This window comes from Rhinopithecus bieti, unplaced genomic scaffold, assembly GCF_001698545.2.
Source record: "Rhinopithecus bieti isolate Rb0 unplaced genomic scaffold, ASM169854v2 scaffold_13617, whole genome shotgun sequence".
Lineage (NCBI taxonomy): Eukaryota > Metazoa > Chordata > Mammalia > Primates > Cercopithecidae > Rhinopithecus > Rhinopithecus bieti.
Genome location: NW_016807714.1, coordinates 1444679 through 1467026, shown reverse-complemented (window position 1 = coordinate 1467026; position 22348 = coordinate 1444679). Strand labels below are relative to the sequence as shown.

Below are 22348 nucleotides of genomic sequence, written 5' to 3'. Positions count from 1 at the left end.
AAAAAAAAAAAAAAGAATGAGGCTCGCTCAGCTGGGCTTAACTGAAAAGATAAAAATAAAAAGAATGAGTCACAAGCCGGGCCCAGTGGCTCACACCTGTAATCCCAGCACTTTGGGAGGCCAAGGCAGGTGGATCTCTTGAGCCCAGAAGTTCAAGACCAGCCTGTGCCATATAGTGAGACCCCATTTTTACAGAAAATTTAATAAATGAGCCGGGCGTGGCAATGCGTGCTCGTGGTCCCAGTCCCGGAAGCCCTTCTGTCTTCCCTTTGGTGGGATCATCCGTGTACTTACCTGGCTGGAAACCCTCATGGTTGTTGCCCAAGGGCAGGACAGCTAGCTGGTTCTTGTCATTTTGGTCTGAGCTCCCTGGGCCAGGAGCCCTTTGCTGTTTTCTGTTGGTTATCTGCCGCCATAACAAACTGCCCCAAACCATAGAGCCTTTCTTTTTTTTTTTTTTTTTGAGACAAGAGTTTTTTGCTCTTGTCGCCCAGGCTGGAGTGCAATGGCACGATCTCGGCTCACTGCAACCTCCGCCTCCTGGGTTCGAGCGATTCTTGTGCCTCAGCCTCCTGAGTAGCTGGGATTACAGGTGCCCACCACCACGCTTGGGTAATTTTTTTTTTCTGTATTTTTTGTAGAGAGGGGGGTGTCACCATGTTGGCCAGGCTGGTCTTGAACTCCTGACCTCAGGTGATCCGCCTGCCTCGGCCTCCCAAAGTGTTGGGATTATAGGCGTGAGCAACCGTGCCTGGACACTATAGTGCCTTTCAACAACAAGCATTTGCTGTCTGTTTCTGGGGTCAGGAGTCCTGGCGTTTTGTGCAGTTCACTCGAGGAACAGGGCCTGGCTGTGCCCTTCCCAGCTCCTCCCCTGACTATTGGCACGAGGAGCTCAGGAGTGAAGGTGAAGAAGGGTGCTCTGTGTCTGGGAGTGGTCGATGGATAGGGATGAGGGCAGGGACAGGGCCCGAGAAGATGGGGTGGGTGCTGTACCTCCCCTTTCCCTTCCTGGGGTATCTGGTCTTGGCCACAGCAGGGCCCACAGCTGTTGCTAGTAGCCTGCTTGGGGCCAGTGGGTTTGATTTATTTTTGTGTATGTGTGGTTTGGGGGCAGGCATCCCTTCCCACCCCTCACGTCCCTGCTACAGCGACCCCTCTTTCTGGGTCCACCTGCTCTGGCCAGCCTTACCCCGGTGCCCACCCCATCTCCAGCCTCCCTGCCTGGGGCCTGGTAGTCCTGCCTCTTAATTGCGTTCCGTGCTACCTACGTGACCTGAGAGTTCTGTCTCCTGGCCTGGTTCCTACTCCCTGGGACCTTCTCCAGCCCCTGCCCTTCCCGCTGTTGACCGTGTCTGTGAGCCGTCCCACTGGAGGGGCGCCCTGGGCTGGGTGCCCCCAGCTCTCCACTGACCAGTTGGGGAGGAACCTGCCTCCTGCCGACCTGTGCCTCGCTCCCTGTGCCCCTCCAGCAGCGCCCGGCGGCGGTTGGGCCAGAGTGAGGACGGGTGGCAGTGCCTTCTCTTTGTCACTGGCGTCTGGTGGGTCTGTGGGATCCGTGCGCTCAGAGCTACTTTGTCCCTTCTGTGCTCATTTTGATTCATTTTTTCCCCCGTGCTTGGCTTTGTCTTTTTATTTACCTGAGTTTTTTCTTTTCATTCTTTTGTGCAGAAGTTTGTTTTTATCAATTTAATCTGCTTGCCACAGTCAAGAATGTGAGAAAAGACTGGGTGTGGTGAGCCAAACCTGTACTCCCAGCACTTTGGGAGGCCGAGGCAGGTGGATCACTTGAGGAGTTCGAGACCAGCCCAGCCGACATGGTGAAACCTTGTGTGAATCGCTTGAGCCTGGGAGGCGGAAGTTGGAGAAAGCTGAGATCATGCCACTGCACTCCATCTGGGGTGACAGTGAGTGAGACTGTCTTGAAAGAAAAAAACACAAGTAAGAGAAAGCCTAAGACTTAGTATTAAAGTGACAATTCCAGATTTGTGTGTGTGTTTTTTTTTTTTTGCGACGAATCTGTCGCCCAGGCTGGAGTGCAGTAACCTGATTTTGGCTCACTGCAGTCACCACCTCCAGAATTCAAGCAGTTCTCCTGCCTCAGCCTCCCGCTGGGATTACAGGTAAGCGCCACTACGCCCAGCTAATTTTTTGTATTTTTAGTAGAGACGGGGTTTTCCATGTTGGCCAGTCTGGTCTTGAACTCTTAATCTCAACTGATTCGCCTGCCCAGATCTCCCAGAGTGCTGGGATGACAGGCGTGAGCCACCGGGCCCAGCCTTCCTAGAGAATGTAAGGATTGTTCAGCCTGTGCCGGAGCATCATGCAGACTCTTGGTCGGGGGATCCCGCCAGCGTCTCAGCAAAGGCTCTGGGAATGGCAGACGGCAGGGCGTGTAGCTGCAGTGTGGGAACCCTGGACTCGGGCCCCCTGTTGCTGTGGTTCTGGGGTCTGGGCGCTGGTGCTGTCTGCTGGAGAGTGGTCTGGGGCTGCAGCTCTGTGGAGTCTGGAAAAGGCTGCGCAGCGACTCTCACCAGCTGGTTAGTGGAGCCCACCGTGGGCGAAGTTGCCTGGGTGTGGACCCCAGAGCTGGGGATGGGACCAGGGCCCAGGGCTGGTGGTGGACTCCGCTTTTGCCTCTGCCCGTGGCCTTGCTTTGGGTTCTTTTGAAGACTGTTGGCTCCAAGCTTCTTGGCCCCGTGGGGGAGTCAGGCAGCTGTTCTGCCATCTGTCCTGGCACTTTGCAGCATGAAACAGATATTTTGTAGCATTCTGGATTCGAGGGGTCAGAGTTCAGGCCGAAAGCAGTAGGGTCAGTACGCCCCTAGTACAGTGTCGCACTGGGGGGCCGGGGAGCCCCAGAGGGTTCTGGTACATTCCACCTGAGGAAGATTGACACTCGGCTCACATCCTGTGCTCCGGGCCTTGGGTGAGGATCTCAGGCGAGCACGGCCAGGCCTCTTGTGCATCCAGACCGTCCCTGACAGCCATGTTCACGCAGGGTACCCCTGTCCAGCCGTCCCCCTCCCAGGGCTCAGGGCTGCAAGGACACCGTCTCCTGTGATGGGCAGAGCAGCACGGCGCTCACGACCTCAGCCCAGAATCCTGTGGCGTCAGTGTGGGCTGCCTCCCTTGGGTGGGTAAAGCAGCCACAAGCCCACCCAGATTTGCGGGGAGGGGGGACATAGACTCTGTCTCTTGATGTGATGAGAATCAAAGGTTTGTGGCTGTGTTTCAAAATGGTCATAGTCACCCTATGCTTGCCAGATACTCTTCCCCCAAGGCTCCTCAGAACCTCATTCCACAGCCAGGGTCTCATCTAAACCAGGCCTGGCACATGGGAGTCCTTGGGCCCCCCTCTGCACAGCTGTCTGCAGTGGGGCACCAAGTCACACTGGAGTGATCTCTGGTCTGTGTGGCTGGGCACATGGCTGGTGGTCTTGGCTGTGGTGGCCTTGGCCCATGGTGGTCTTGGAGCCTGTGGCGGTCATGGCACACAGTAGTTCTTGGGGCCTGTGGTGGTCGTGGCCCGTGATGGTCGTGGCCCGTGGTGGTCGTGGCCTGTGATGGTCAGGGCCCATGGTGGTCTAAGGGGCCTGTGGCAGTCATGGCTTGTGGTGGTCGTGGCCCACAGTGGTCCTCGGGCCCGTGGTGATCTTGGGGCCTGTGGTGGTCGTGGCCTGTGGTGGTTGTGGCCGTGGTGGTCTTGGGGCTGCTGGTGGCAGCACACACGGCCAGTGCCTCGTGCAGGGTTGGTCTCCATGCCTGGGAATGACCCTGCCACTCTTGGGCTCTTCCCCGTAGTTACCTTCTTTTTCTCTGAGATAAAAAGGGATGTTTTTTGGTGTGTATTTTCTCTGGGCTTTTCAGTTCCTGGTGATGTACTTTCTTTAAAACAAAACGTGGGTTTCCTAGGTACCTGTTGATGAGTCGTTGGTGTCAGATGAGCCATCAGCACAGAGCTCTTGGATGCTAGCCGTCTCTGTGCTGGGCACCCTGTGGCTAGCGTGGGCAGGGCCCTGGGGATCCTTGGCAGTGCTGAGGTGCCAGGTGTGGGGTCCATGGTGCAGCGCTGGGTTCTCTTGGTCTCCTTGGCACCCTGACAGCGATGTTCTGGCTCTGGTCTCCGGGCACATTGGCACTGCTTCCCTCCTGCCGTCCACGTCCCCAGCAGAACCCTCTTGTGGGCGGCCCTGGGAGCAGAGTTGTCTTCCCACCGACCCAGGACACCGCAGCTCTGTCGCCGTCCTCTCCCAGGAGGTGAAGGGAGAGCCCGTGTCACATGCCTGGTTGGTGGCAGTGGGGCATGGCCTGACTGGCCTGATGCTGGGCAGGGGAGGCTCTGGTGCAGTCACAGTAGGGGACTCCTGCGCTTGGACACCGTTTCTGGCTGGCTGAACCTGCTGTGGGTTTCTCCCTTTGGTCCTCATGGTGGCATTCTAGCCCTTGGGCTGGGCAGAGGCCATAGAGGGTTCAGGGACTGCAGCAGCCTTTCCTGGGCCCCAGCGGCCCTGGCACCCTGTCCTGCGCTCCCTGTCAGCAGCTCCCTGCCCACCGGTCAGTCCTTCTGACCCACCTGCCTCTGCCCAGTGGCGCTCGCCTGCGCTCTCTCTCAGCTTTGCTTCACCCTCACACGACTCTCCGGCTCCATCAGGCTCAGCCCCTCCTCAGGAACCCCTGCACGTGGACCCCGCATCCCTTGTGTCCCCCAGCAGCGGAGGTCCTCAGTCAGGCGGCACACCACTGTGGGTGGTGCTGGAGGCCCTGGAGGACCTGGGCTGACTCCAGGCATGGGCGTGGCGGGAGGAGGTCCTGTCCCCAGGAGTCCGGAGCATGGCGTGGGCTCGTGTTCCGTTGTCTGTGTCGTTAGGGTTTTAGTGGCCTTTTCCTCTAATTTTTACATTTAAAAAAATATGCTCAATGCCCCGCAGCATTTGCCTCCAAAATCTGAAGGGGCCTTCTAGGTCAGGCAGTTCCCAGCAGAGGCCTCCCCTGCCCACGTCGCCCCTGCCCGCACCGCACTGCCCCTGCCCTTCGGGCGCTGGGCCTGGCTGAGCGCTGTCGCCCCCTGGTGGACTCAGTGTGCCCCACAGCTGTCCCACGGGGATGCTGTGCCCCTGGACACCCAGCCCTTCCCAAGGGCGCCTCTGCCCCCTGTCCAGAGCCTGCCTGTGCCGTGGCCTGTCCACATCCAGCACAGGGGCTACGGGGCACAGAGTGCTGGGTGACAAGTCTTTTGTCCACCTGCCAGGACCCTGGGACTGTGGCCCATGAGCACCGAGGCTGGGACTCCGGGGTATGGTGCTTCAGCCCTGGCCACTGCGAGCGGTCGGAAGCCCAGCCGATACCCATGCAGCAGAGGCCAGGTGGGGGCAGCTGACCACCACTTGGTGTGGAACTGCCCTTGTGCAGGTCTGGGGCTTGGGGCCGGGGCCTCGTGTCTGCTGCGCTTCTGGGGGCTTGTGTGCTCCAGGCAGGGGCAAGAGCTCAGTGTCACTGGGTGCCCCAGGCCACTGTCAGTGGCAGGGGGAGACGTGGAAACTGAATCCTTCCTTCTTCCTGGCCTGGGAAAAAACTTAGTCTCCCATCTCTCTATATTGAAGGAAAAAACAGGCAGGGGAGGGGCCCGGGCCGGAGGGAAGAGGGGCTGGGGCGGGGGGGGTGGCGTGCCCGCCCTCGCTCTGGGGTTCCTGTGCCCGAGCACTTTACTGCCCCCACGGGTGAGAGGTGGCCTGTTTTCCCCATCAACCTTGGTTCCGCCAGTAAACCCGATCCGGTTGGAGCCATCCTCACCTCCACAGTTGAGGGCAGAATCTGTTTTCCAGCTTGGGGCGTGAATTCTCAGTGGCGCCCACTCTCTGACCCGGTGGGATGGGGTCGGCCTAGGCTGAGGATGTGGTGGGTGGGAGGATGCTGGGCGCCAGGGAGCCTGTGGGGGCTGCAGGCCTTCTGAGCGTTTGGGGCCCTGTCTGGGCCCTCTGCTGGCTGGACTGGGCTGGACATGGCCCCCGAGATGGGTGGACAATGTATGTGCCCCGCCCCTTCAAGGGCATTGCCCCCGGTGACGCTGCTGTGACAGCTGTGTCTGCTCCTTCCCCAACCATGTCCCCATCCCAGGCGGGGCTGGGCAGGAGCCCCACGTGGGGCCTCAGGGAGGAGTCCTGCGGCTTTGACATGAATGGGGGTGCAGGGTGGTTGGTGGTGGGTGGGCGTCTTAGTCCTCAGGTGCAGGCTTTGCTCCTGACTGCCCCAGTGGCCTCCGTGTCTAGCCTGACCCGGGTCAGCCTAGGGACAGAGGCCTGGGGAGGCTGCAGTCCAGCCCTTATAGAGGACAGGGCCGTGGTGCCGGGCGCCAGCCACGGCCCCCAGAGGCCCCCTTAGAGCTGGGTGTTCTTGGCCTTGTGCTAAGGCCTGGGCCAGGCTGGAGCCGCTCAGAGTTGGGGCGGGGGTGGGCTTCCCGGGTCTGGGATCCCCCCAGGGTCAAAGGACATGCTGTATCCCCTGAAGTAACCATTTTCCCCCTCTCTCTGCAGGACGGCAGCCCTGGCCCGAGGACAGAGGTGGCGAGCGCCCGGATTGGGGATGAGTACGCGGAGGACAGCTCTGATGAGGAGGTGGGGCTGGGGCTGCTTTCCCACTGGGCAGGGTGGGGCATCTTCCATCACAGCCTAGCAGGTGCTGGGCGTTGGGGCCGTGGTTGCCCTGGGGGGTGCTGGGACCTGCCCGCAGGTGGGCCACACTGTTGGGGCCGCAGCAAGGCTCCAGAGGCCCGCGTGGGCGTCCTGGCTTGGGGCCCTGTTCCCCGTCTGCAGGAGCAATTTCGGGGTCTGGGACACAAGACTGCAATGTGTGTGTGTCATCATTGCCTGTGAAGGGGAAGGACCTGGGTGTGGCTCCATGCCCCTGTGTCAGCCCTGGCCTGTGGACAGGCCCCGGGGGCTCCTGTGTCTTCTGCAGGGTGGCTGGGGCTCCCTGGAGACAGTGTACATGGTCTGGGTAGGGGTCATGGGCATGGGTGGTGCTCCTGTCATGTGTGCTGTGTGGGGAGCCACATTTTGGCTGTGGGCCAGGTGGGCAGGACAGGGCCATGGCTGCCTCCTGATGTCCTGATGTTCTGGCAGTGGTGGTCCTTCCCTTCCCCTGGAGTCCCCCCCAGCCCCTGGTGGTGGCTGATGTGGGCCGGGGTCATTGACTCTGACCTCTGAGTGAGTCCCAGGAGCACATCTCAGGAGGGGTTGGAGGTCGGCTGTTTCTCATAAGGAGCTTGCAGGCGAAGGGGGACGCGTGCTGCCAGGCTGGGCTCTGCTGGCATGGAGAGGCTGGCACTGGGCTGGGCTCTGCCGGCGTGGAGAGGCTGGGACGGGCTGTGTCCAGGAGCAGATTTGGCTGCGGGGGGCTGCCCTCATTTGAGAGGGTCTGGAAGCTCTGAGAAGCTCTGAGGCCAGAGGCAGTGCCTGCCTGTACCCTCCTCAGTGTGGCCTGGCCCCAGGGTGGGACTGTGGTCCCCGTGGAGCACCTGGGTGTGAGGCGGAGGCCCCTTTGGGCCCTGGGGGCTGCGGGGGAAGGAGAAGGCTTTGGTGTAGGGCCTTCCCGAAGGAGCTCTTCCTCCCTGCCTGTCAGGGGCTGTCCTCTCGGGGCCTGGGGGAGACACGCGTCCCCCTCCCGCCAGGTTCCTCCCCCATCCTTCAGCTCTCTTGGCTGTGGCTGCAGGAGCCTTGGCCGCCCGCCCGATCCGGTCTCTGCTGCGCGTTCAGAGAACAGAGACAAAACAAAATAAATTGGTTTCCTGGCCGGAGCAGCGGGCTCACTCAGAGAGGGGGGGCCACGCCGCGCGCTCCCTGCCTGTCTCCCCTCCCCCTCCCGGGGGCTCTGGCTGTCGGCAGCCACATCCTGTCGGCTACTTTTTTATATTTGGTATTTTGAGAAATCGATGATGATTGTAAACGGAGTGCGGAGGCCGGGGGAGGGGCCTCGGTAGGGCCTGTGGGACCCTGCTGCCCCTGGGGGTGCTTTGCCAGGCCTGTCCAGTGCCACCACCGCCTGCCGGGTGGGCAGCCCCCTGCTGTGCCGGGAGGAAGCCGGCCAGGGATGTGGGGGCTGCTTCCTCCAGTGATGACTATCCCACATGTTGGTCTGAGTGACGGCGAGCGAGCCGGGGTGCCGCCCGGTGCTCCTGCCAGCACAGCCGGCCAGCGGCTCGAGGGGGCGGCAGAGCTCAGCTTTCAGGAGCCAGGCCAGGCCAGGACAGATGCCTCCCGTCCAGAGAAGTCCGCATCTGCCTGGGCCTCCTTTCCCTTGGAGCAAAGTGGGGTGGCCCCAGGGGAGTGATTTGGGGCCACAGGTGGGCAGGAAAGAGGCTTGGGAGGTGGGAGACAGCCTGCAGCTCTGCGATGAGACAGTGGGGTGAGGAGAGCCGGGCCCGTCAGGCAGCCCCGTGTCCTTGGAGGTGGTCGTGGCACCAGGACCATGGTCCTCCTCGGCACTGGGCAGAGCTGGCTGGGAGAAGGCCGACCTCACTGCCAAGGCCCTTCAGGACTTTGAGGAGGGCCCCTGGCAGCAGGGCAGGGAGGGTGCCGCTGGGGCGTGTGCTCCTGCGAGCCGCGATCTCAGCTGGAGCGCAAGGGCGCGAGGGTGGCAGTGGCTGTGATGCTGAGAAGGTCGGCCCAAGCTCCTGCTGGCGGGAGGTGCCTCCCCACCACCCCCTACCCACCTGCCTCCCCTTCTCCTCAGGCCACTTCCCTGCTCTTCCTGGGTCTGGATCCAGGGCCTGGACCTGGATGACACCGGGGCTTTGGGGCCTCTCACCGCGTCAGGGACCCCCTGCTGGGCGCTGACATTTGAAGACCAGAGCAGCCTCTCTGTGCTCCAGCTCTTGGTCTCCTTATTCCCCTCCCCCAGGTGCGCCGGCAGAGGGAGGCGGGTGGAACCCCTGGAGGAGGCGCTGGGCCTGGCTGGGGTCCTGCCGCCCGGCAGTGGGGGGCCCCCAGGAGCCGGCTGAGCCGTGGCTGCCCCGCCCCCGCATGGCCACCTCACCCCTCTCCCACCGCGCCTGGAGCTTCACAGACGTGATCTCATCCAGCCGCTGGGACCCCCGGGAGGTGGGCCGGGGTGGAGGGGCGGGGCGAGGGGGTTGCTTGGCCTTTGCAGAAGCAACCCCTCCACTTTGATTTGAGCCGTTGGGAGAAACTGAGGCCGGGCAGCTGCTCAGGCAGAGGATGCAGCCACCCACCCTTCCCCTGCCTGTAGCGGTGTTTGTCAGGAGAGTGTGGCAGGCTGAGGGGTCAGGGTGGCCGTCAACTCTGGCCGGAGGAGCTGCCCTCTGCGGTCCCTTCCCCGTGCCTGTGGTGCTGGCCTGGGGCCATCCCCCGCAAGGCCTCCACTGGGGTCTAGAGTCTGGGGCTGGGGTGCAGCCTTGCCGGCTCCCCGGTGCCCCTGACCCTGCCTGGGCTGTCAGTCGGGTTCCCGCAGGGATGCAGCCGGGCCTGTCTGCGTCCAGAGCCCATGGTCCCCTCTGCTCTCGCGCCAAGCGCTGTTAATGGCTTCTCCCAGCTACTGAACCGGCAGCTGCCTCCAGCGCTGGCGGCCTCCCGCTCCTCCGGGCTGCCCCGCCCCGCCCCGCGTCCTGGCCCCGCGTACTCAGGCTTGCGTCGCTGCTGGCAGCGCGGCCTCAGCTCAGGTTTCCCGGCGAGTGAACGGCCCTCCCCACGCTGCTTGTGGAGGGCGCCCAGGCCTGCAGACCGCCCCAATCTCCCTGGCGGCTGTCCACCCCCGCGGCCGCCTGCATGCCTGCCTCCGAGGGGGCTGCTGACTGTGCTGAGGCTGGCCCTTGGGTCTGGTCCCTTTCCACCGAGGAGGGAAACGGGCGCGCCCTGCTACCCAGGCTATGGGTGGGTGTGTGTAGCCTGACTGCTGCGTGCCCCTTGGCCAACTTGAAGGCCCTCCTAGGCCTGGCCTGCTGCACTCGGTTGTCCTGTTTGGGAGAGGAGAGACCCTGGGGTCAGTGAGGAGGGGCAGGGAAGCCAGGGCCCTCATGGGGGCACCTGGGGCTCTCCGATGAAGCAGGGCCGGGCAGTGGCTGGCAGGTGGGAGTGGCTTTCCGAAGCCGCGTCCTCCTGCTTTGGGCTGCAAGGGTGGTGGAGGCCCTGGCCTGCTGTGCCCACTCGGGGCCAGCGTCCTTGGCAGCTAGAACCTGGGTGGGCAGGTGGGGGTTCTCTACCGGGCTCTAACAGAGGCTTTGTCCTGAGGCTTGCAGAGCAGCCTGTGGAGCGGAGCTGGGGAAGGCATTGGAGGGCAAGGTCTGTTGGGCAGGTGGTGATCAGGCTGCAGGCTCTGGGCCTTCTGGGGAGGTTGGCTGTGGAGAGCTGGGTCTGGGTGTGTGTCCCAAGGCTGGGGCTGTTCCGCAGGGGATGGGAGTCCCAGGTGCATGTGTGTGCATGGATCAGGACTGGGGGAAAAGTCTCCAGAATGAGATTTTGGAGGTGTCCGGAGTTGGGGGCTGAGCGGGTGTGGACCTCTGGAGCCCTGTTCCCACCCTGCCTGGAAGCTGCAGCTCTGAGTTGTGGGACTCAGAGCAGGCCGAGGAGTGGTGAGCACTGGGAGGTGTCGGGGGGATGTTGGGGGTGTCATGCCCCAAGCCTGTGCCCCACCCCCAGCATCCTGCAGGAGTTTCTGGGAGCCCCTGCTTATGAGACGCCAGGCATTGGGGTGCTCTGCCTGAGAACAGCCATTGTCCCTGGGCCATTCCCAGCAGAGACTGAGGCAGGCCAGGTCTGGAGGAGCCCCTGGGTCAGTAGTGGCCTCTCTCTAGACTGCAGACCCCCAGGGGGTGACTTGCTGCCCTCCCAGCTGTGGAGGTGCCAGGACACCTGGGTCAGTAGTGGCTTCTCTCCTGTGGTAGAGGTGCCGGGAGGAGGCCGAGCTGTGTGCCTAGCCTCTGGAAGGGCAGATGCGTGGTTGGCGGGAGCAGGGCCAGAGGTGAGGGCCTCTGGGCTGGCGGCTCCTCCTGCCTGGGACCCCACCTTGGGCTGGGGTCCGCTCAGCTGGTTTGGACTTTGAGGAGGAGGAGGAGGAGACCAAGCAGGACCTGGCTTTCTCCCCTCTGGTCCCAGTGCCAGGGCCCAGCACCCCTGCTGGAACCTTCAGTAGGGTGAGATGCAGCAGGTGAGCCTCCTGCCCTGGCCTTGCCCTGAGCAGTTTGACAGATAAAACCCTGAGGAAGAGGAGGAGGAGGCGGCGGCGGCCTCATGTCGCACAGGAAGGCCGTGTGGCGCTCTGAGACAGGCGGGCGTTTTGTGCAGGGGAGCGGCGCGAGTGCTGAACACTACCCGCATTGTAATCGGAGAGGGGCTGGGGAAGAGAGAGACTGAGCGAGGGCGGCTGACCCCGCGCTCCCGGGGGACAGGTGGGAGAGGCGGAACGAGGAGAGAGTGAAGGATTCCAGAGGTGGGCCGGCTTCCTCTCTTGCAGACAGACACGGGAGGAGGCGGGCAGCGGGCCAGCCCCATACCTGCAGTTCCAATCTGTGGTCCTGACAGCTGCAGCCACTTTGGGGAGGGGGAGGGAGGGGGCTCATCGAGAGCGGAAAAATCCCAGCCGACACATCAGCCGGTTGCGGCCTGTGTCCGGTGCAGTCTGGGCTAGGGGCCTTGGGGCTGGGCGGCCCCCGGGAGAGCCCTGATGCTAGGTCTGTGTGTGCCCCCGGCCGGCCGGGGCTCTCCGTGCGGGGCCTGACCCAGAGGGGTCACATGTGTTTCCTGGCAGCCCACAGGTGCTGCGCAGGGCGGGGCGGGCGGTGGGCGCAGGCAGCCTGATGAATCATGTGTCCCGCCAGCAGCTCGTTCCCCAGGCTGGGGACAGGAGCTGACAGCTGAGGCCCAGCAGAGCGTTTCCAGCCCCGCTCGGCTCACAGGGGCGGCTGCTGGCCCAGGGTGCAGGCTGGGGCCCTTTCCGTCCCAGCTGCCTCTGTGGGGCACAGGCAGAGGGAGCCCTGGGTCTCTGTGGAGGTGAGGCCAGCACTCTGGGAAGGGAGCCAGGGGCTGTGGTGGGCAGGGGGCACCTGCCACTCCTCTGCCTGGCGGCTGTGAGCTGCGAGTGGGTTCGGGTGGGCCACCGCGGGCCTGGGGGGTCAGCCCACGCCACCCCCGGTCTGGTTTGAATTTCTGGAGCAGTGGAGGGTGACGGAGTGTTCCTCCCCCGCCCCTCCCTTCTTGCTGGCTGGCGGGCCGGGCCCTCGGCCGCTGCTACCGGTGCAGCTCAGGGAGCGGCTGGGCTGGCTGCCCAGGCCTGAGGCTGGCCAAGCTGCAGCCGCGGTCGGAGTCAGGCCCGCAGCGGAGGGCCTGGCTGTGAGTACTGCACCCCAACCAGCAGGGCCCTGGGGATCCTTTCAGCCCTGAGGCCTCCGGGTTGTTGTTCCTGTTCCCTTCTGGCCTCGTTAGACACCCCAAACTCTGACCCCAGTCCACGGGGGCTCTGACATCCCTTTCCCCAGCACTCCCTCTTGACCCTGCCCAGACCTCCCCACCCGGGCCCGCACCTTCCCACCTGCTCACGTCTGGCCTCCTGCATTCCTGCTCCGAGCTGGCTCTGCCCTGTCCTTGGTGCCGGCCGCCGAGGCCCCGCACCTGCCTGCTCAGGCCAGCAGCCCCTGGTGTCCCTGCCCTGGGGACTTTCAGTATCTTCCATCAGATTTGTCCCCAACACTGACCGGCCACTGAGGTAGGGGGTTGATGTAGAGGTTTGCAACCCCCACCAGGCCCAGGTCTGGAAATGGGAGGCCTGGAGGTGAGGAGCAGGTGGGCCATGGACCCTCCCTACAGATGTACACCCAGTGTACATAGGGTGCTATGCAGAGTGCCGGTCTTGGCCATGCTCCTGGGTCCACCCTGCTCCTCACTCACAAGCGCCTTGGTGCCTGGGAGGGTGGCGGGGCAGGGGTGTGAGGAAAGCTCCCGAGAAGGGAAGGGGCCGCCTCAGCCCCTAGCTGCATCCCCATGTCCCCCGGGCCCTGGCTCCCCGCGGGCGGGGGCCTCTGCAATGACTGAGCTTGTCCTCTCCTCCCTCCCTCTGGCCAGCTGTGGGCTCCTGCAGGATTAGGGAGAGGAAATTTGGGGTTGGGTTTCTCTCTGAACGAAACCTGCCGTTGTGACTTTTTTTATCCTGTTATATTTCTATCAGATTGGACGCAGCCCCCCTCTAGCCCTTAATGGCTCTGGCTTTGAGAATTTCCTCCAAAATTACACCACTGCTTCCTGCTCTGCCGTTCCCTGGAGCCTGTCTTTGCAGAGGAGGGGCAGTCCTGGGCCAGCCCTGCACTGATGCCCACGTGGGCCACAGCACCTGGTCTCCCCGGTGGGGGTGCGTCCGTGCCTGTGCTAGGGAGGGAACTGTGGCCAGCCGCCGCCCTGACGCCCGCACCTGGTGCCGTCAGCCATTGTCCATCCAGCCGGAAGTTAGGCTGTGGCCTGGCAGGGTTGGGGGGAGGTGGTCCACACAGCACCGCCTGCCTTTCTTCTCTCTGTGCCCACTGAGCTCACATACCGCCCGCCTTTCTTCTCTCTGTGCCCACTGAGCTCACACCACTAAACGGTAATTGTCACCTGCAGGGTTTTAATGGCCAGCCAGCTGTGCGCAGAGCGCTGTGGGGGCTCAACCCACCTCCTGTGGTGGGCGGGGTATTCAGGGGGCTGGGTGGGACATGGTGGTGGGAGGAGGATGGCCAGGGGTCCTCCTTCCCATGTGGGCAGTGCTTCCAGGGGCCAAATGGCCCTGGTGCATGAGGAGACGCCCCTCTCTCCAGTCAAGCCCCTTGCTGGGGCTGGGCGCCCACCCCCTCTGCTGGGCAGCACAGCTTGCTTCACTCCTTGTGACCCGAGGCCAGATGTAGCACCCTCCTCACCCTCAGGGCCCCTGGGTGCCCGGCAGGCCCGAGAGTGGGGCACCCCTGCCCTGCTGCCGCCTCCCTGTCCCTGCCTTGTGGCATCTCTGCCTTGTGCCTCACCCTCCCCATCTTCTGCCATGCAGCTCCTCCCCCACCCTTTCTCCCTGCGTGGCTCCCTCATCCCCACCCTGCAGCTTCCCAATAGGAGGCTCTGTGGGTGAGCTCAGCCTGTCCTCACCGCCTCAGCCCAGGGAGGGGTGGCCCTGAGCCTGTAAAGTGGGGGCTTCCTAGGGAGCTGGGGTACTTGGCCTGAGGAGGATGGGACCACCAAGGGTGGGAATGGAGGCTCAGGCTGGGGGTGAATTCTGACAGTTGGCCTCCGTATTTGGAAGATACTGTTTTGTTTTTAATTATACAAAATTTTCAGACTTTATATTATCATATCAAAAACACAAGACGCCAACACACAGTGGCCGGAAGAAAAGCCAGCGCAGAAAGTTCCAGTGGGCCCGGGCAGGTGCTGGGGCCAGCGCAGAGTCCCGCTGCCGGCGCCTGTCTGTACGTCCATCTGTCCCTCGGCCCCGCTTGCAGCTAGGGCTGGCCTGGGGCATGCTTGTGGCGGGCCTTGCCCAGCTCAGGTCCAAGGTGGGGGCTGTCTGCCGTCACCCTGGGTGTTCACCTCCCCCAGCAGCGTCTGCCTCCTGGCTGCTGCCGGCCACCTCCTAACTGCGAATCGCTGTCTTTCTGTCGCGGTCCTTGCTCTGCAGAGGGGAGGGAGGAGTGTCAGGCCCCAGCAGAGTCCAGCGCCAATCTGCACCTCTCTGGCCTCCCTGCTGGGTGCCATCTCAGGTGGCCAGCACTGAGGCACCTCCTTCCCGGCTCTCCCCAGCTTCCCTCAAGCGTTTTGGGGAGGGGAGCATACTGCTGCACAGCCGAAATTGTAAAATTAAATTTCCCAGATGTTCAGGCCCCAGGAGCTCGCGCGTGCTGTCTGGAGAGGAAATGGGGATTGGGAAAAGCCGTGCCGTATTTTCTCCCTGCTCACCCTGCTTTTCCGGTGCCACCAAGCACAGCAGGAGCTGTAAATCACAGCTGGCCAGCGTCTCCTGCAGGGGCCCTCATCCCCAGCCCCCACATCTCCTGCCAGCTTCTGCCTTCGTGTCCCATGGCCCACATCTCGGGCAGCCCTACAGGACCTGGTGTCTTGGTGTGCAGCCTAGGTAGGGGACGGACAGCAGGTGCCCAAGATGGCTTAGGCCCGTGGTGGGCCGCAGGGGCTAAGACCGCAGGGTCCTTCCTCTCTTGCCTTGCAGCCTCTTACTTTCTGAACTCAGCTCTTTTCACTCTACCTTTCAACTTGCTGAAAAGGGAAGCTTGCAGCGGCCTGGTCCAGCTCCCAGCCTCCCCGCCCTGGGTGGGCCCCTTTGGGCATCCCTGGCTGTTACCCCTCATGCAGCTCCCTGGGGGTGACTCCACACTCCACTGGGAGCCGGGTGTCCTAGGGCCGCCCTGGAGAGGAGCCCCAAGAGAAGGCCCCAGCCCCCAGCAGACCTGTGTTACAGGTGTGCCTGCCTGTGCCCTGTTGGGGAGCCCTGCCCGCGTGGCCTCGCCTCCTCTGCCTGGCAGGTGTGGACTGAGGGGCGCGTTGGAGGCCCCCTCGGCGCCCCACGGCCCGTGCTCACCAACTTTCTCTGGTTGCTGAGGCAGAAGGTGCAGATCTGTTTGGGCTGGGTGTTCTCGCCGTCGCGGGCGGGAGGCGGCGGGGGCCGGGGGCGGGGGCTGCCGCGCGCGCCGCGTGGGAAGAAGGCGGGCCCGGAGTGGCCAGGGCTGTTTCCCCGTCGCCCGCAGGCCTCGCCTGCCAAGCAGCAACGTTGCCCAGGTGGCGAGATGTAGCTGGAGGCCAGGCGTAGCGTCTCGATCCTTGGGGCTTGCGGTCCGCGGGCTCGGTGGGATCAGCGTGCGAAGCGCCGTGAAGGCCGTGTTTCACGCTGGTTGGTGGCGGTCCCGCTCGCGCGCGTTCCCGTGTGCCGCTGCCGGGCTCACGGCCTGGCCGGCCCCCGGCCGCCCCCGGCCCGTCGGCCCCCCGCCCTCGCCGGGCGCCTTGGAGGCCGCAGCGGCGCCGCGTGCACGCGACAGGGTTTCTCGTCGGAGCCCGAAGCTGTCGCTGCCGCGGTCCTCGTCCTCCCAAGAACAGCGGGCTTCACCTCGGGTACAGGTAGCGGCACGGCGGTGCCGGGCGCAGCGTGGCGAAGGAACATGGGGCGGCGGGGGCTCGGCGTCAGCTCTGTCGCGCGCTGCTCTTATGCCGCCTCCTGCGGCCACCGCGGGCCTCGCGGGCCGCCCGGGGCGAGGCGCAGGTCTCGGCTGTCGCCCCGCGGTGGCAGCTGCCGGCGCGCGCGCACATGTGGCGTCCCGGCGGAGCGGGGCCCCGAAGCCGCGCCTTTATAGCGGCGTCCCGGCCCCTCCCCCGCGCACGCCCCGCCCCTCCCAGCCTGGAGGCTCCTCGAGCAGCGCCCGCCGCATCCCCTGGCCTTCTGTGGCCACGCTTGGTTGGGGGCGGGGGTCTTTGGGGCATCGTTCTGTCTCTGGGGATGCGGAGGAAGCGGGAGGTTGCTTCTGGGCTGTAGTTCCTCAGGGCGCCAAGACTGCAGTGCCCCCCTCCCCGGGAGAGGGGAGGAAGGTCAGCGGGACCCACCACCCGGTTTTCTCCTGTGGCACAACTGAGTTAACCCAGCCACCCTGGCCCTGCTGCCTGACCGCACCCTGTCTGTCTCTGCCTCCCATGTGCGCCAGCGCCTGCTTGTGCCAGGCCGTGTGCAGGGGGCGGGCACAGGCGAGTATTCAGGGGCCTAGAGCTCAGTCTGCCTGTCTGTCCTGCACCTGCCTCTCCAGGCTTGGCACAGACTGTGCCTCCTGCTAGGCTCTGGCCAGGTCCCCTGTTCCTGTGCTGTGTGGGCCTCTCACCCCGTGGGTCTCCTTCTTGCCCCCTCCTCCTTCCCCTCTTCCTCTCCAGGGCACCAGGCCCCTCAGGAAACACACACATACCCTCATCATCCAATTTGGGGATGGCCCCTTTTCTCCATGGGGAGGAGAGGAAAGGACCCTCAGCAGGGGACAGGGCCCAAGGGGTCCCTCCTGCGGCAGGGGACCCCACAGGCTCCCAGCTGTGCTCTGTCTTGCCTGGGCCCCTCCCCGTGGCTACTGTTGCAGGAAGCAGCCGCCTGGGCAGCGGTCCCCAGGCTGGAAGGAGCGAGGGTGGCGGCTGGCAGGGGCTGCAACCAGGAATGTACGACCAGGAACATGGCTGTTCTGCCTGTGGAGGGGCCGAGGGCAGATGGTGGGGGGGTCCCCCACAGAGGTCTTGGCTTCTGCCTCTCTGTGGAATGGGTCAGTTGGGGTCTTCCCTGAGTCCTCATCTTACAGCTGCCCACTGCTGCCTAAGGCCCCTGCCAGGGGAGGGAGCCCGCGGGTGATGAGGTCATCCCTGTCTGTGGCTGCCCAGAGCCCTGGCCAAGGAATCCAGTGAGGGGGGAGCTCTGGGGTTGGCACCACTTCAGTGGAAAATGTGAAGGTGCAGCTCCGGCGCCTCCGAGGGCGGGGGTGGGGGCAGCGTGGCCGCCGTGCCACGTCAGACCCCAGGGCTGGGGAAAGGGCGTAGGTCAGGGCCAGTGACCTCAGGGCACTTGAGGCTGGGCCTGCACTCACCCTGCAACCTCCTCACCTGCTCCCCTGGGTGGCCCGAAGAGGGGGTGGGCCTTGTAGGGTCAGATACTGATATGGTGACCCCCGGCTGCAGGACATCCGGAACACGGTGGGCAACGTGCCCTTGGAGTGGTACAACGACTTCCCCCACGTGGGCTACGACCTGGATGGCAGGCGCATCTACAAGCCCCTGCGGACCAGGGATGAGCTGGACCAGTTCCTGGCCAAGATGGACGACCCTGACTACTGGTGAGGGCCGGCGGGGCGGAGCCAGCAGCCAGGGTGGGCCCGAGGGATGGGGCAGGGCTGGCGGGGTCTGACTGGCGGTCTCCAGGCGCACTGTGCAGGACCCGATGACAGGGCAGGACCTGAGGCTGACGGATGAGCAGGTGGCCCTGGTGCGGCGGCTGCAGAGCGGCCAGTTTGGGGACATGGGCTTCAATCCCTATGAGGTAGGTGGCAGCAGGTGGCCCTGTGGGGGGGGGTCCTGGAGGCACCAGCAGGGCCTCAGCCACTCTGGCCCCCACGCCCACATCTTTTCCCCCAGCCGGCTGTCGACTTCTTCAGCGGGGACGTCATGATCCACCCGGTGACCAACCGCCCGGCCGACAAGCGCAGCTTCATCCCCTCCCTGGTGGAGAAGGAGAAGGTGGGGCCCCGTGCCCCTGGGGCTTGGCCTGGGCTGCCCGCCCCACACTGCTTGTCCTGAGCCAGCTGTCTGTGCAGGTCTCTCGCATGGTGCACGCCATCAAGATGGGCTGGATCCAGCCTCGCCGGCCCCGAGACCCCACCCCCAGCTTCTATGACCTGTGGGCCCAGGAGGACCCCAATGCCGTGCTGGGGCGCCACAAGATGCACGTGCCTGCACCCAAGTTGGCCCTGCCAGGCCACGCCGAGTCGTACAACCCACCTCCTGAATACCTGCTCAGCGAGGAGGAGGTGGGCCTGCATCCTGGGGGGTCGGGGCCCCGTCCCCATGCTCCCCTGTGACCCTCCCCACCCGTCTCGGTCTCCACAGCGCTTGGTGTGGGAACAGCAGGAGCCGGGTGAGAGGAAGCTGAGCTTTTTGCCACGCAAGTTCCTGAGCCTGCGGGCTGTGCCTGCCTACGGACGCTTCATCCAGGAACGCTTCGAGCGCTGCCTTGACCTGTACCTGTGCCCACGGCAGCGCAAGATGAGGGTGTGTGGGGGCGGCACACCGGGGGGTGGCACAGGGGGCAAGGCTGACCTGGCGCTTTCCTGCTCCAGGTGAACGTAGACCCTGAGGACCTCATCCCCAAGCTGCCTCGGCCGAGGGACCTGCAGCCCTTCCCCACGTGCCAGGCCCTGGTAAGTGGAGACTAAGGGGCTGGGGTTGCACCCTCTGAGTCTGGCTCTTCACCGCCACTTCCTCCTCCTCAGGTCTACAGGGGCCACAGTGACCTTGTCCGGTGCCTCAGTGTCTCTCCTGGGGGCCAGTGGCTGGTTTCAGGTGGGTCCAAGCTGGGGGCAGCCTTGAGCTGTGGGGGCAGGTGGGATGGCCAGGTGCTGAAAGCTGTCGCTTCTGCATCCAGGCTCCGACGACGGTTCCCTGCGGTTCTGGGAGGTGGCCACTGCCCGCTGTGTGAGGACTGTGCCCATGGGGGGCGTGGTGAAGAGTGTGGCCTGGAACCCTAGCCCTGCTGTCTGCCTGGTGGCTGCGGCTGTGTAAGTGGAGGCCCTGGGGGCCGGGGAGCCAGGGGTGGCACTGTGCTTAGGGGCTCTGTCTGGGCCTGGCTCACAGGGAGGACTCGGTGCTGGTGCTGAACCCAGCTCTGGGGGACCGGCTGATGGCGGACAACACAGATCAGCTGTTGAGTGCCTTCGTCCCGCCTGAGGAGCCCCCCTTGCAGCCAGCCCGCTGGCTGGAGGCCTCAGAGGAGGAGCGCCAAGTGGGCCTGCGGCTGCGGGTCTGCCACGGCAAGGTGTGTGGGGTGCGCTGGGGGTGAGGCTGCAGTGGGAGGGGCCTGGCTCAGCCAATCAGCCAGCTTTGCCCTCCTGCAGCCAGTGACGCAGGTGACCTGGCACGGGCGTGGGGACTACCTGGCCGTGGTGCTGGCCACCCAAGGCCACACCCAGGTGCTGATTCACCAGCTGAGCCGTCGTCGCAGCCAGAGCCCGTTCCGCCGCAGCCATGGACAGGTGCAGCGAGTGGCCTTCCACCCTGCCCGGCCCTTCTTGTTGGTGGCATCCCAGCGCAGCGTCCGCCTCTACCACCTGCTGCGCCAGGAGCTCACCAAGAAGCTGATGCCCAACTGCAAGTGGGTGTCCAGCCTGGCAGTGCACCCTGCAGGTGAGAGTGGGGGGTGGTGCACCCTGCAGGTGAGGGGTGCAGGTGAGGGGTGGGGGGATGGTGCACCCTGCAGGTGAGGGGTTGGGGGATGGTATACGCTGCCGATGAGGGGTGCAGGTAAGGAGTAGGGGGGCGGTGCACCCTGCAGGTGAGAGTGGGAACACCTGCATCACAGCCTTTGGCCCTAGGTGACAATGTCATCTGTGGGAGCTACGACAGCAAGCTGGTGTGGTTTGACCTGGATCTTTCCACCAAGCCATACAGGATGCTGAGGTGAGGAGAGCTGGGGGTGGAGGAGGCCAGCAGAGCCCCTCCCTCCAGCCTGAGCCTGCCTTCCACCTGGTTTCCTTCTCCCAGACACCACAAGAAGGCTCTGCGGGCTGTGGCCTTCCACCCCCGGTACCCACTCTTCGCGTCAGGCTCAGACGACGGCAGCGTCATCGTCTGCCATGGCATGGTGTACAAGTGAGTGCTGACCCTGCCTGGCCCCCTCCCCAGGGCAGTAGTGTCTGTCCATGTCCTGAGCCCTCCTCGTCCCCACAGTGACCTTCTGCAGAACCCCCTGCTGGTGCCCGTCAAGGTGCTGAAGGGACACGCGCTGACACGAGACCTGGGAGTGCTGGACGTCGTCTTCCACCCCACCCAGCCATGGGTCTTCTCCTCGGGGGCAGACGGGACCATCCGCCTCTTCACCTAGCTGTCCCGCCGTCAGGCTGGGGCGGTTGTGCTGAAGTCAATAGAGCCTTACTCTGCGCTGCCTGGTGCTCCCACCTTCTTGAATTGGGGTTGCCAACAAAGCCGCCCCCACCACAGCGCCGAGCCTTCCCCTCAATTTTGCAAAAACAGTGGGGACAACACGCCCAGCCCAGGGCACCCTCTGGCCCGTCCCCTAAGAGGCCGCGGCACTGCATCCTGTCAGTCACTCGCTGGGAGCAGATGAGTTTATTGGGCACACAGACTCCCACACCCTGTCTGGCCTCACTGAGGGGCTGCGGTTTGGTCCCTGGCAGGGCGTGTTCTGGGTCCAGGCCCCTCCAGCTGTGTGCCCAGGCTGGGGTCCTCGGGAGGCCCTGTCTTGGAGCTCAGGCACAGGTCTGGGTGTGTACTCCTTGCTGGGGGCGCCGGCCGGAGCCTCAGGCGAGCTTCACCAGGCGGCCCAGGGCCTCAGCAGCCCTGGTCCGCACCTCGGGGGCCGGGTCCTTCAGCAGGATCTGGAGCGCTGGGGGCAGAGGGAGGGGCTGCCTGGGGGGCTGTGACCTCGGCATGCCCAAGCCTGCGCGTGGGCCACGCTCTCCTGACAGCCTCTGCTGGGAGGCTCAGGAGCCAACGGAAAGATAGTTTTTCCTTTTTTAGTGTTTTTTAAGCTCTTTTGGAACAGTTAAGAAGTTTCCGTGAATTACTAGAGACGATGAGGTCACCAGTGACAGGGAAAAAATCCTGAAATCCAGGAAAATCACTTAGTCCCTGCGGGTGCCTACAGGGTCAGCAGGGCCCAGCGGAGGGGCCCCGTGGAGGGGGTGCTCACCCGAAATAAGCTGATCCAGGTCCACCTGCGGCTGCTGCCTGGGCTCTGCATGCAGCACCAGGAACCCTGTGAAGTGGGGGCATCAGGCAGGGCTGCCGGGCGGCATGGGGGCGGGGCAGGGGGTGCTGCTCACCAGTGAACAGTGGTGCAGCAGCTCGGACGTCCTCCCAGCTGCTCTTGAAGTAGAACAGGCAGGTGGTCAGCAGGCGGCCCAGGAGGTCTGGGAAATGGTGCATCTGGAGAGAGGCCTGGTCAGCGCTGCCCGGCCCCGCCCCCCATGCCCGGCCCCGCCCCCACTGACCCCACCCCTCACCAGGTGCTTGCAGGTGGTGTTGAGGAACTCCCCGAAGTGCAGGGCCCGTCCCTCCTGCAGGTGTTTCTGGAAAGCGGCTGAGAGCTCTTCACACGCCAGGTTGGGGCCACACATGCGCAGGGCGAACCTGCAGGCCTAAGGGATGCGGCACTGAGGCCGAGTCCAGTTGAGGCCACTCACCCCATTCCACCCACCCCCTGGCTACTCACGCTGGCCACGGCGGCCTGAGGGTCCTGCAGGTGCAGCAGCAGGGGCGCCAGCCCACCCACCACCTGCTCGAGGAAGACGTCCTCACAGTCTCCATGGCAGACTTTGTTCAGGTGCCCAAAGAGGGAGATGGATGCTGTGCGGAACTCCATCTTCTCCTGGGAAGGACATGCAGCATATGGCCCCTCAGGCTGTGGGTGTCCTTGCCTGACACAGGCCAGGAAACCCCTTGATGGGTGGGGGCTGCCAGGCCCAGCAAAGCAGCACCCCTGCAGATCCATGCTCTCCACGGTCACCTGGCCGCGGTGGGAGAGACAGGGAGAAGGGTGGGGCTGGGGCTGGGGCTAAAGCTCAGAGCAAGCAGCAGGAAGGGCTGGGGTCCCCTCCCCTCCCCACCCCTCCCCTTCCCCCCCT

At 64.2% G+C, this 22348-nt stretch overlaps 3 protein-coding genes across 3 annotated transcripts in view; 1 reads left to right on the top strand and 2 right to left on the bottom strand.

Moving 5' to 3' along the window:
* BOP1 (BOP1 ribosomal biogenesis factor) overlaps positions 1 to 20646 on the top strand; it is a 29917-nt gene extending 9271 nt beyond the window's left edge. Inside the window, exons 3-16 of the mRNA XM_017883491.1 lie at positions 6534 to 6614; positions 17673 to 17827; positions 17913 to 18030; positions 18126 to 18227; positions 18305 to 18517; positions 18597 to 18758; positions 18827 to 18907; positions 18980 to 19049; positions 19132 to 19264; positions 19341 to 19521; positions 19601 to 19889; positions 20078 to 20162; positions 20247 to 20354; positions 20433 to 20646. Of these exons, the coding sequence (XP_017738980.1) occupies positions 6534 to 6614; positions 17673 to 17827; positions 17913 to 18030; positions 18126 to 18227; positions 18305 to 18517; positions 18597 to 18758; positions 18827 to 18907; positions 18980 to 19049; positions 19132 to 19264; positions 19341 to 19521; positions 19601 to 19889; positions 20078 to 20162; positions 20247 to 20354; positions 20433 to 20586 (1932 nt within the window). The 3' untranslated portion in view covers positions 20587 to 20646. The remainder of the gene's footprint in view (positions 1 to 6533; positions 6615 to 17672; positions 17828 to 17912; positions 18031 to 18125; positions 18228 to 18304; positions 18518 to 18596; positions 18759 to 18826; positions 18908 to 18979; positions 19050 to 19131; positions 19265 to 19340; positions 19522 to 19600; positions 19890 to 20077; positions 20163 to 20246; positions 20355 to 20432) is intronic.
* On the bottom strand, positions 14259 to 16280 carry SCX (scleraxis bHLH transcription factor). The gene is given in 8 exon segments (XM_017883367.1): positions 14259 to 14637; positions 15559 to 15808; positions 15810 to 15913; positions 15915 to 15992; positions 15994 to 16032; positions 16034 to 16063; positions 16065 to 16147; positions 16199 to 16280. Coding segments are annotated over 8 exon segments (705 nt in total). The 3' UTR covers positions 14259 to 14598.
* Positions 20647 to 20802: 156 nt separating the features above from the next.
* MROH1 (maestro heat like repeat family member 1) overlaps positions 20803 to 22348 on the bottom strand; it is a 130452-nt gene continuing 128906 nt past the window's right edge. Inside the window, 5 exon segments of the mRNA XM_017883492.1 lie at positions 20803 to 21108; positions 21415 to 21480; positions 21548 to 21650; positions 21728 to 21862; positions 21937 to 22092. Of these exon segments, the coding sequence (XP_017738981.1) occupies positions 21023 to 21108; positions 21415 to 21480; positions 21548 to 21650; positions 21728 to 21862; positions 21937 to 22092 (546 nt within the window). The 3' untranslated portion in view covers positions 20803 to 21022.